This window comes from Cottoperca gobio, chromosome 17 (genome assembly GCF_900634415.1).
Source record: "Cottoperca gobio chromosome 17, fCotGob3.1, whole genome shotgun sequence".
NCBI lineage: Eukaryota > Metazoa > Chordata > Actinopteri > Perciformes > Bovichtidae > Cottoperca > Cottoperca gobio.
Window position 1 is genome coordinate 24,803,589 of NC_041371.1, and position 12,500 is coordinate 24,816,088.

The 12,500-nt window shown below is 38.3% G+C and overlaps 2 protein-coding genes across 3 annotated transcripts in view; one reads left to right on the forward strand and one right to left on the reverse strand.

The window, feature by feature from the left end:
* The window catches only part of cnpy1 (canopy FGF signaling regulator 1), a 20,879-nt gene extending 15,252 nt beyond the window's left edge, over nt 1-5,627 (reverse strand). Inside the window, exons 1-4 of one of the 2 annotated variants that reach the window (XM_029452686.1) lie at nt 5,215-5,627; nt 2,039-2,141; nt 1,177-1,208; nt 418-533 (exon numbers count right to left, since the gene is read on the reverse strand). In XM_029452686.1, the coding sequence (XP_029308546.1) occupies nt 418-533; nt 1,177-1,208; nt 2,039-2,124 (234 nt within the window). In that variant the 5' untranslated portion in view covers nt 2,125-2,141; nt 5,215-5,627. The remainder of the gene's footprint in view (nt 1-417; nt 534-1,176; nt 1,209-2,038; nt 2,142-5,214) is intronic. The other variant, XM_029452687.1, reaches the window with a different exon arrangement.
* A 169-nt stretch (nt 5,628-5,796) lies between these two features.
* Nucleotides 5,797-12,500, forward strand: part of LOC115022745 (WD repeat-containing protein 78-like) — a 49,638-nt gene continuing 42,934 nt past the window's right edge. The window contains exons 1-2 of the mRNA XM_029453826.1: nt 5,797-5,842; nt 6,205-6,310. The gene's annotated coding sequence lies outside the window, so the exon portion shown is untranslated. The remainder of the gene's footprint in view (nt 5,843-6,204; nt 6,311-12,500) is intronic.

The following is a 12,500-nucleotide window of genomic DNA, read 5'->3' on the forward strand; positions in this document are numbered from 1 at the left end:
AGGTCCAGGTTCCAGTGGGATGTGACCTCATTAGACCAGGAACAATAACCTGGATCCATAGTCTCACTGTGTTCAGCCACAGCAACACCAGAGATCAATCTGCTCTGAGAGGACAACAACTGTAGTGATACCTCCACAACACTGATTACAGTACAATATTTAAGTGTTGCTTTATTTTGTGTGTGCATATAGGATGAAGAGAAACTTGATTGTGAGCATTCGAATTACCATCATACTAACTTTAACTGAAACCCAATAATATAATGCAAGAATGACATGCAATAACATGGGAAATGTTATTTAAGTAAACTTAAGAGTAAATCAAAGCTCAATGGACTGTGTTATATAACTCAAAGCTATAGGAGACAGTGGGTGGGAAGGGGAGGGCATCTCTACCTACACATCAATGTACTGTACCTTTTTATCTTTCATGGTCCCGTCAGGGTTGAGTCTAAAGCCGCCGACTTTGATGGTTTTCTTTGGGTCAACTTGACTGATTGAGTAGTTCAGTTCGTCAGCAATTGCCTTGCATGCTGGGAAAAAAAAGGTAAACCTCAGTGATGGCAACAAGACAAGCTGCAGCTCATTGTCAGGAATTTAGTGAACTTCTGTATCCACAGTACATTAAAGTTTAAAAGGTCATTCTTGTGAGCATGTCACTGTATAAGTGCACCCGAACGACGCTCCGCCACCTTTACTCTCCAAGTAAGAAGAGTTGAAGATCCAATCATCACTAAAGCGCGTGCAAGAGAGACAATATGGAGAAGGTAAAAATAGATGAGCAGGCGTGGAGATTATTAAATACTCTCTCAGTCACATCACTGGTCTCATAGCTCCGAAACAGCTGGTTCAGAGCATCACAACATGAAAATACATCACCAAAAATACATCATGGTGAAAATACATCACCAAAAATATGACACTGCAAGAAGGAGAATGATTTTTCATCAGGGAGTTACATTAATAACAATAGAAAAAAATATTTAAAATAAAGAAATTGATTTGGTGAAACAGTATATAATTATCTACTTTATGAATCGTACTAACTATCTCATGGCATACATGGTCACATAGTTTAGTAATTATTGTGTTTCAAGGCTCACTAATAAACAGTCTGTGCTTAGGTCAGGACTGAGTGAGTGACAGTGTTTCCGCTGGTAACGTAAAATAACATACATGGTTGCTGCTGTGCAACGCGTTTGTTACTCCTTAAGCCCGATTCCTCCCCAGGAGCAGGAGAGGGCAGAGGAAAGAGGAAAAAGAGAGACAGATAAGACAAGCTTCCAAACAACTTCCAAACACAGGTGTTGTAAAACATTTTAAGTTTCAAGTTTTCAAACAATTTCTGCATTTCTTTTGTCAGAACTTTATTACTTTAAAAAGGTCATGGAAACTGACTTTTTCAAAACTGTATTTGATACAATTTATTTCCATAACACTGCCCCTACAACAAACCTCTCGTCCCACTGGAAGAGCTATTAATAATAATAATAATAATAATAAATGTTATTTAGAGGCGCCTTTCAGGACACCCAAGGTTGCCTTACAGTGCATTTAAAAGTTAAAACAGCTAAAACAAAGACGGAAAACAAATTAGTCAAACCGACAGATAAAATAGGGTGCACATACAGTCTTCACTTAGGTCCTCAGGAGTCTCAAACATAGCTTAACCATGTGATGTACTTCAGCACACTATAAGAACCAGTATTACTAGGACCACGACATACCTGCAGATGAAAAATGAATATCCAGGAATCCATATTATAGTCAGTTTGGCAGCAATTTATCACATTGTCCGTACGCAGTCCAGCCATATACTTAGTTATGGTCTACTGAGTCTTGTTACTCTCCACTAGTTCCTTTAGACAAGTTTTCTTCTCCTTTATCTATGCTCAGTTACAGTAGTAAGCAGGTAACTTGTGTACATACAATAACATGATACTTTTGTTACCATCCATCAGACGGGATTGCAATTCAAACAGCAGCATCTGCAATATTCATGTGCTAAAGTCCTTGAGTAAGAGTACTGGTTACTTACCAGAACAGTAGAGCTCCTTGTCCCTCTTCCCCTGGCCGCTGCTGATGAAGACAGATAGCACCATCACAGTCATCTGAATAATCCATGGGACCATATTGATAACCTACAGGACAGACAGACAGACAGTATTACTGACAGTCTGATCAGACAATAGCAATTCTAGGGAAACTAACGTTAAATATACCACATTATGATGTCTCTAAGATTCACTAAGATTTATTTAAATGAACAGAAAAAAAACATTCAACTGAAATACCAACCAGCACATACAATACTGGGCAATAATCCATTAGTATTTTCAAGAAATTTGTATTATGATGATGTGAACATAATTCTTATTATTCCAACCTTTTCTTTCTCTTGAAGTTTTAGTTGTTTGTTTTATGGTATTTGCAGCATTTGTGAATATATAGTGTATTTTCTTCCTCTTCTCATTCCTGTATGTGTTTTGTCTTTAGGGGCTCCTGTATTTGGTCCTGTTGAGGTGCCACTGCACTGCTGTGGAGGAGCATTTTACACTCATGAGGGTTATCATGGAACAAAAGCTAGGCAAGTGGGATCGGGAAAAACGATCTGTGAGGCGAGTGGAGTGGAGCCGTACCATGTAGTGGAAACGTGGAGTATGATCCAATAATCACACAGTGGCTCAGCATGTACTTACACCACCTCATATAACTAAGAGCTGTAGGAGACAGATGAGCGGTAAGGTTCTTTACCTCAACTACAACTCCCAAGATGCATGTCACTAAAGCTTATGGTGTTGAGAAAACAGATTTTACAATTTGCATTTAAATCAATTACATTTTGGATTCTGGGTAAATTTTGGATGAATTCAGGAATTATAACACCATCTTTTGTACACAAATTCAACACCAAAGCATTTTTATATTTACTACTGCTCTGACTGGTTTCTTCTTCATAGCAACAGGGGCCTAGGCTCATAGGTATTGTAGTATTTAGAGCCATCTGGAAAAAGACAAAACATGATCTGTCAGAAACTAAACGTAAATAATTTTAACTGTTCTGACTGAACGTTACATTATCTTGAGTCCTGAGTTTGTGTGTTCAGTAACATTCATTTAAAAAATGTTTTAACAGGAATACAGAATGAAGAAATACACTTTGCACTTCCATTTGTCTCATCTGTCCACATACACAGTAATTTATGTGTCATCTGCCATTTTACAGTTTTTCTATTAATGACCGTATTGTATTTGTATAATCCATAATAATCAACCCATACTAGATGATTAGTTGATTCCTTTATTCGTGGTGCGAAAGCTCAGAAAAATCAACCTGGTTCCAAAAAGAAATTACGGCACTTTTTTGCTACCTAATATTTGTGTTCTGTTTGAAAGTTTTCATGACAAAAACAGTAAAAAAAAATGTAAATTATATTTATATATCATATTTATATTGATGTGCAAATTAATCGCACAAATAAAACAGCCCGTGTGTGAAGGCCTTAAAGTTGTAAACTGTCCCTCCCTAACAGCTGTACTAACACTGGAGAGTGGGGGAGATGTGACATTGTGCCACACACACACTCCTGAGAGGAACTCTTATTAATAAGCAAAGAAGAGACATCGCCTGTGTGGGTTGTTCAGCTTCCTTTAATGTCTTCAGCTGGGAAGACATTCAAATCTTTATGAACCTGATTAGATATGATTAATATGTTTAAGAGTTATCAGGTATCACACTGTAAACTATTTGAAGGTATTTCAGCTTCTAAAATTCATCTTAAAAGCACAAAAACATAAAAATGTGACTTAACTGTAGGAGGTTTGTTTGAAGTCTGCCCATTAGATGTGTGGTGGAACCATCTCTTTTCCTCACCTGTCATGTATTGACTGCAGCAGGCTTCTGTTGTGTTTATTGTTGTGCGTCTTAGCCTTTGGGGCCAGTTAGGATTGAAACAACCCTCTAGTGCCAACGTGTAGGTAGCTAGTGCCTGACTGGTCACCTTTTGTTCCAACGCAGGTTAAAGGTCCTACTGTAAGTCGTCACTTTGGACAAAAACAATTATTTAAAAAAGTCCCTGAAATGTAATTTATATTTGCATGCCTGCCAAATATAAAACAGTGGTAGTCTAATATGAACCAGGGATATTGTCCTGCTGACACTGTATCAGTTAGGCTGCAGCAGCAGGCTACATATGTAGCTGTTAGTCATTAACTGACAGACTGCCATAGCTCAACCTGCACAGCCCAAGACACAGGCTGCAAGGACACTGTATTAGTCTTGTAAGGCTATTGTTTGAACCTTTACACTAAAGCAAGTCAGTAACCAAACAACACCAACTCTCAGTTGTAGTTTGGAGAAGTTCATCGTATGTAGGACACCCATTTTCCTTTATACCTAAATTCCTAAAAATGTTGATAATTGCTATGTAAAATGTAATGCTGTAAAATGCTACTAAAAATATTGATGCTGAATTTCTCCACTTGGCCCCAGGGTTCAGTAGTAACAGATTACATGTACTAGGGGTTATGTAATCACTTACATAAGTAACTATAATCAACACAGATTACATTTGAAAAAAAGTGCAATTAGATTATAGTTACATTGTCATGGATTACTTGATTACAATTTGTGTTTGATTGCGTCTTTAATTTATCAAGTTTTCTTCATAACTAATTCTATTAACTCATGAAATGCTGCATTTTACATTGTAAAAAAAATTGTAATCCAATGGATTATGTTACTAATTACAAAACATTTAATATTTAATATTTAGTGATTTACTACATTTCAAAGTAATCTGACCCAATTCTGAAGTTTACATTGTAAATACAGTACTAGACATCATTAACTCTAATGGAGTGGTTTGCATTGTAGCTGTACCTGTGGGCACACCTGCTTCATGTTTTATTTTTGTTTTCTGTTTCTGTAAGACATAATGGACTGCATTTAACATTGCATCGGTCAAGTGAAAATGACAGTTGAACAAAGATAAACTAGATTAAACTATATTATATCGAGTGCTGCTTGATGTATTTGGTGCATGCCGAATTGTAGACTTACTCAATTAAAATCGTAAAATATATTTTTATTAAGTTTTTGCTGCGAAGATTGTTGGCCGGCACACAATTAAAATAAATTCCTAATTTTCGCAGCGGATTTTGGAGGTCAGAACTGTACATATAGCTTGTCGGCTAGCAGGCAGCTTGTCTTACCTGACGAGGAGAGCAAGCTGCACTCAGCTGGAAGCGGACGTGGGTCGTTCGGATTTAAATGACAGCGGTGCTGTGACTGAACTGATGAGCTGTCATCAACTACTTTTTCTGTACATATCTATCTAGTATCTCAGCACAAGTTACGGATCTATCTCCAACACTGACAGCTTTCATCCAAACTACACTACAAGTTTCAACTTTCCGGTCGCAACTTTCAAAGTAAAATTTTAATTGAACGACAACGTGCTATATTTGAGTAGGCAAATACACGGAGATTGAGATAACACTTAACGTGTGAAGGTAAATTACAGTAAGTAAAAATTGTTTTCCTAAAATGTGCATGTTCCACTGCTGTATCTACTCTATAAGAGTACTATAAAACCACTGCTGCTTTAATCTTGAAGGCACAGTGAGTTTACTTCTCCTCTCACTCCGCCTAGCTGCCTCTGACTTGACGCAGTTGACAGTCAACCTTCACGTGCTCGGCTGTGGTGGAGCCACGTTCAGTCAGGCATCGGCCTGCTCAACCAATCATATTCCAAATCCAAAGAGCACAGACCAATCAAACAGCTAGGGAATCAGACTAAATGTCTCATCACAAATACAAGAAAATAGATCATTAATGAAGGTAATTTATTTACCATATGCCTTATACATCAACTTTCTCCCCGATATGGTCAGGTAAATACAATAGGCAGATGTAGGCTTTGATAAAACCTGTAAGCTTGCTCAGAAAATGTGTGATAGCCTATGTATTGGTATGATTATAATAGTCTACAGGTAAATTCTCTGTATACTGAAATAAACTATTTGTGATTTCTGTAAAGTGTAAACTGTAATGGATCTTAGCTCATCGCTACGCTAAGGCAACACATTGTACCTCTTTCCCACCTTCATGTATATCTGTGTGTGTGTGTGTGTGTGTGTGTGTGTGTGTGTGTGTGTGTGTGTGTGTGTGTGTGTGTGTGTGTGTGTGTGTGTGTGTGTCAGTGACTGTTGGACAGGCAGCCAGGTGGTGTCTTCACAGGAGGATCTGACCTGGTTTCCCTGCTACTAATTGAATGTCATCTATAACATCAAGGTCTTCATTGCACAGGTAGATGAAAATGTCCTCAGTACGGTGTGACATGCAGTGGTGTGAAAAGTAGAGTCTGGTATAAGCCAGACAAATCCAAGCTGGGTAAAGGTGGCCAGGGTATGTTATGCTATACACAACATTTAGCAGAGTTGCTGAAAATTCCTTTTTTTTTTGATGAGTGTGCTTTTGAGTTTTGGGTGGTGTATTGTCAAAAGTTAATTTAAATATGCTTTGAATGACCAAAGTTCAGTCAAAATGATAGTTGCACATGATGGAATGCATTTTAACACATTTATTAGACCTCAGGGATAAACACACTGAATGCAAACATGACTTTTGTTTATAAGAAAAACTCCACAGTTCACCTTTATTGTGATGTCAGTAACATTGCCATCCCCAAATGCTCGTTTGTAGTTGTGTAGTCTTGTAGTGCGTAGGTGTGTCCTTTCAATGTTTTTCACACTGCTGACGTTAAAAAGAATGAAGATGATGTTAAAGCTAACTTTAGCTTTGTTAGCACTTTTTAAAAGATAGGCAACAATTTACCTTCTCATCCTAAGTTAAACATATTCAAAAACTTTGAATGCTTTTTATACATTTGGCAACAAAAGAAGGCCCATACTCCTTTTGGAGTCTTAATTCTTCACAAATTCTTGCAGACCTGTAGTAAGAATGAGGTCTGCAGTTGGACCCTCTTAGACACAGCCAATGTAGGTGTGGTAGAAATATATTATACTGGAAGGAATGTATGATTTGTGCATTGTCATGGTTTGGTATCCTGAAAGGTCAGAGTCCTTCACACGAGGAATGCGTAACATGTGTGAGCAGCCGGTGTCTGGAGGTAAAAGATAAGATGAAGACCTTGATGATGTTCCTGACTCCCATGGTGAATAGTCTTGACCAAGGATTACACATTGTTTTGCCTCCTCCCTGGTGGCGAGATTATACAGGATTCTGTATGACATGGGACATACCGTATAAAACTGAGAAAATGTCATGTTTTTGATATGTGTGTGTCCATGCATACATGCAGTGTTAGAGATTAACTGAGTCACCAATTCAGGAGGAATTCAGTGATGATATTGTCTATTATCTCAACTGAGCACTCTACCACTCTACTGATTAGCAGGAGAGTGTCAGATGAAGAGCTGCATGCTGACCTTTGAATACACATCCAGACCAAACTAAGAGGTTACTTGAACTTTCCCACAACATCATGAGCTGTCAGCTCTGCTGAGCGTACAAGCAATATACGTTGTATACTGTACAATGTGTGTGTGTGTGTGTGTGTGTGTGTGTGTGTGTGTGTGTTTGCATGTTGGGGGGAAAGACCCATGTTGCTATTTACGAGAGCAAGGTGAAGGTGAACATCCAAGTGTGATGTGATCTACAGACGAATGAACAAACAAGGATTGCGGGTTTTGAACAAAGACGTTGATACTGTACACTATAACACTGGTTTTCCATGGAACTGTTTTTCTTATGTTACTTTATTATTGTTTTTGTTACCCATTCTAGCTTTATGGTCCTGCAATTTGGTACAGATATCCATGGTGCCCAGATGATGATTTCTCATTATTTTCAGTGATCCACTGACTTTTCCTCAAGTGTCTCAAACAGGTCAAAATCTTCACTCACCCAATGACATATCTGAAAATCCATCAGATAGATTGGCACAACATTTTTGCACCATCATTCATGTTCCCCACAGGATGAATTTGAATAACTTTAGTGATCCTCTGGCACTTCATTTAGCACCAACATCAGGTCAAAATGTTAATGTATCTATTTTTTTAAATGACAAGCAAAACTAATAACATTCCCATCAGCCTCAGCTAATTAACAAATGTTAGCATGCTAACATGCTAAACTAAGATTTTGTACATGGTTAGCATTTTACCTGCTTAGCACCAGCACAATAGTTTGTTATTGTTAGGATGTTAACATGCTAAAGTTAGCATTTAGCTTAAATTACCACTCACAGTGGTGATTGAGTAGCCTGTCTTTGAAAGTCTTGAGGAAATGTTCTTGTATTAGGGCATCAGCTCTTCTGACCTCTCTATAGTGTATCTGTTATTACAGCAGTGCATTCCTGTGTTCTGAAATTATTCTTTAGCATATTTGGCTAAAAACAGAGCTACTCATACAGTAACTGCTTTTTAACAGCTTGCTGTAAGGCTTTCTATTTTTACAGTACAGCTTTTTTTCTTAAAAGTTAAATCTCACTTTAAAATGTTTTATTTGGGTGTCAAGGTCTCCCAACATTCTATACTTCTTAAAAGTTCCTCCACCTAAATGACTAGAGATGATTCCAGACCCACAGTTTCATTACAGCATGAATGTAGTGGAGCCTACGTTACACTTCTACCATTGCTATGTAAACAATTATATGTATATAAAAAACAACGCAAAATGAAAAACTAAACACAAAAGCAGAGGTAGCTGTGCCTTGGTGACACCTAAATCAATCAGTCTATCAATGAATTTAGAGTGAGTCTGCTTCTCAGCATATCTATCGGATCTGTTTGAATGCCTTCGTCCCAGAGGAGGGAGGAAGGCAGATAGGAGGGGTGAGGGAAGCAGGAGCTGGCTTCATTATCTCCTGCAGGGGCTGCATAGCAAAGTTTGTACTGACATGTGTTCAGCATCAGTTCTTCCACTGCCCTCTGGCTATATTTTCTCTTTGGATAAACACATGCCACAGGATATAAAGATAAACACATGCATACTCTGAAATGTACTACTGAGATTAGTTCCACACATTGAGTGCACAAATCCAGTCGACCAGGTCAGTGGAGTCCAGCTCTGCCTTGTCTGCACTGACTGGAGAAAGAGTTATTTTCTTTCACTGGGATTCACTGACATTCCACCTGTACGCACATCTTGATAATGTCCCATTAATATTATTTAATTATTTATCATTTGCAGTTTACTGTCGATAGGAAGCAAAGAAGGAAGTCTATGACCTTATTTTAGTGCGGCAAAGTCCACGTAGAGAGGATGTCGGGCTGATGGGATTGATCCGCTGTTTGTTTCCTACAGACAGTCAATGTTTTAATTACGATCATTTCATAACCTTAACCAGTTGGTTATTATTGTAACTATGACGACAAATATCCTTAACCTCAACAAAGAATTCAGTCAAACCCAAACCAATATGTCTCCCTGAACTTAACCATAGTGTTGTCACATCATGACTCATTTCTTTTGCAAAGATATCATCTTAGATGATGACAGCCTTTGTAAAAGCTGTATATTAAATGAAACGTGTATGGTCTACACTGTCATAGATCATAATGCATGTTCAGTGCATGTTCTAATGGTAGTGGACACAGGACTACTTTCTCTCTCGAGTCTCACGGCCGCGTCAATGTGATCCCGGCAAATACCCCCGACTTGCGGGAATGTGTGAGGGCCTGTTCATCGCTGCTTGCACCTTTAAGTATTAGTGGTTATTGTTAATTTAATATTGATTAATTTGTATAACAAATTTGAAGTTACTGCATGACATTATCATTAGTGTTCAATTTTGACATTCTGCACCACTGTGGTGCAGCCTTAGGATGATAATGGCAGTTCAGTGCCAGTGCTAACTGGTTGGATGAGTATCCAACATGTTGGTCTCGATAACTCCACAACTTTGGCAGGTTAGAGACCAAATTGTGCTTTACATATTGAGGTAGCTGTAAATGTTGCTTGTGACCGTGCCACACAAGATTACACACGGACCCTCGAAATGTATGACCATGCGTCCTACAAGTGTTCTGACTGCATATGTGTGGGAAACACGTTGCCGCTGTGTATCCCAGTGTAGCATGAACAGAACCATGTGTGTGTTGATTGTCCACCCTACACTCTGAATCCTGTTTGGACAATATCAAGAACTCTACTGATCACAGTCGTGCTCCCCAGGGGATCAACTCTTTTGATAGTGTTGATGTTGTGGGCTATAGCTCTTACTCCAAAATGTTCTCTTACATACAAAATACTACACAATGTAACAGGCTGCTGAACACAGCAGTGTTCTTAGGAGGAAAATCCAGTATAAACTTAGTGATCATGTTGTGTAGTACCATCTTAATGCCAAACATGCAGTAGAGATAGACAGAAAAAGATCGTGAAAAAACATAAGTATCTCATGTTGTAAGCTGCTTATGAATCCATAGTTATTGTTAGTTTCACCTGGACAACCAGCACTGTTACAATGTGACCTTGACAGCAGAGTGTGCTCAGAGTGTGCTCTGTGTCTGTGATCTGCTTGGACAGCTATCAGTGACAGCTAATTCAAAGCTCCTCAATCTAAACTAAAGGCCGGCTCTGATAAACTTTGCCTTACTGAAAGGATTATTGACCTCCTCAGGAATACACCTTTCAGCTATTTAAAGGCTTTTTTATCGCATGATTAGACGAGATTAGATTAAATGATTATATTTATACCTAGAGGGGTAACATTAACAGAGACTTCACGACAATAGTGTAGCTCCCACTTAATTTGAGGTAAACAGAGGTGCCTTTAGAATAAGAGACACATTTGTAAATTGATTTGATCTCAGTCAGGTACAAAGCCAATGAAGCTGGCTGCCTGTGACATTATCTGCCTGATGGCATTGAAGACAAAAGACACAGGATGATGGGAGGGAGGGAGCTGAGGGGAGAGGAGTGTCAGGAGGAGGGAGGGCATTTGGATGGTGTTAGGGGGATGGTTAGATGTAGGGTGCACTTAAACTGATGGAGCATGGAGGGGGGGCAGATTATGTGGCAGATCGGCTGCTACATAAACATGACAGTTGGGTTTAGTCAATGTCTATCTTTCAATCACCATAATAATAATTAATAACACAAGAACACAGAGCTGCAGGGATTCTTTACAAGAAAAAAGTCATTTTCTTGGATAATGTCGCCTTGCCAATTTCATTTCCATTTCATGTCTATTTTAAAGCCTTTGTAACAGGGAGCTCCTCTAGTGGGCAGGGTTCCAAAGGCACCAATTGGAGGTGTCATGTGGAATCATTTCATTACACTGGGTGAGCCAATTAACCTTGACGTTCAGTAGCAGGGCTGTAATTTAGGATTCACAGCGTTAAAGATTGCCTGTCAGGTTTGATCCAGTGCCAGCTTTTTACTTCACATACTCAAGGCTTTCAATCTAGCATTACGTGTTTGAGAGCTGCTTTTGGTAACATTTGGTACGCTGGCAAATACAATGTCCTTTATGTTCTTTTTTTAGGAAATCTAAAAATCAGATTTGATAAAGAGACTAGATCTGCAAAAAGCAGGTCAGAGTTGACAATAGGATTCTATTTGAAATAAAAGCCCTCGATATGAATGATGCTGCTCTTACATGGTTACAGTGCCTTTTCCTGGGCTCTCCTCCTCTTTTTGCTTTTTTTAATTAGTAACATAAACAATCCATTTCTACCCCCAGAAGGTGTAATTTATGATATTGGGCTATATAAATAACATTTGATTGATATTAACTCTACACAGCATTCATTTGACTATTTGTAATATATATAGTATATATATATATGTTTAACAACCACAGCCTGTCTACAGTAAACAGTGAGAATTTAAAGTAATCTACCAGCACATAATCACATAAATATACTGCATTTACTTATTATTGTAATATGTTGTGAAATTGTTCAACAGTATGCATAATGTAGAATAACGGTCTATGCTGCCAGTATTTTACCCTAAAGTTAAATAATACAGGAATATAATGTATTCCATTCTTTACAGTAATAGGCTGTCATTTCACAGTATGAATTATATACATATGTTGCTGGCTTCTCTGCTTGCAGCACTTTTGTGTTATTTGAAAAAAATTGATTTACTATGTAAAGCATTAATGTGGCCATTATGTTGTTTACAGGCCTCTACTTCTCTGATCTATCTAAACCACACATCTGCTTTGTACATAAGTTTCCCTATCAGGGAATCAATACAGTTTACGGTAGATATGTTTGCCTGCGGAAAGCAGGGGTCTGTAATTCTAAAAACTTTTTCAACTATTCAATCTTTTTCTGGTACACTACTTCCTTTGAACCAGGTGACAGTTGTCATAGTGTTGTTGGTTTTAACAAGCACTTATTCTTCTGTTTACAGTGTCCTCAGTGATGCTGCAAGCGTTTGTTTTCCACAAAATACCAATTAACCCCATCCTCAGCTCGCCTCTTCTATGTTGGTATAAGGGATTACACACTAG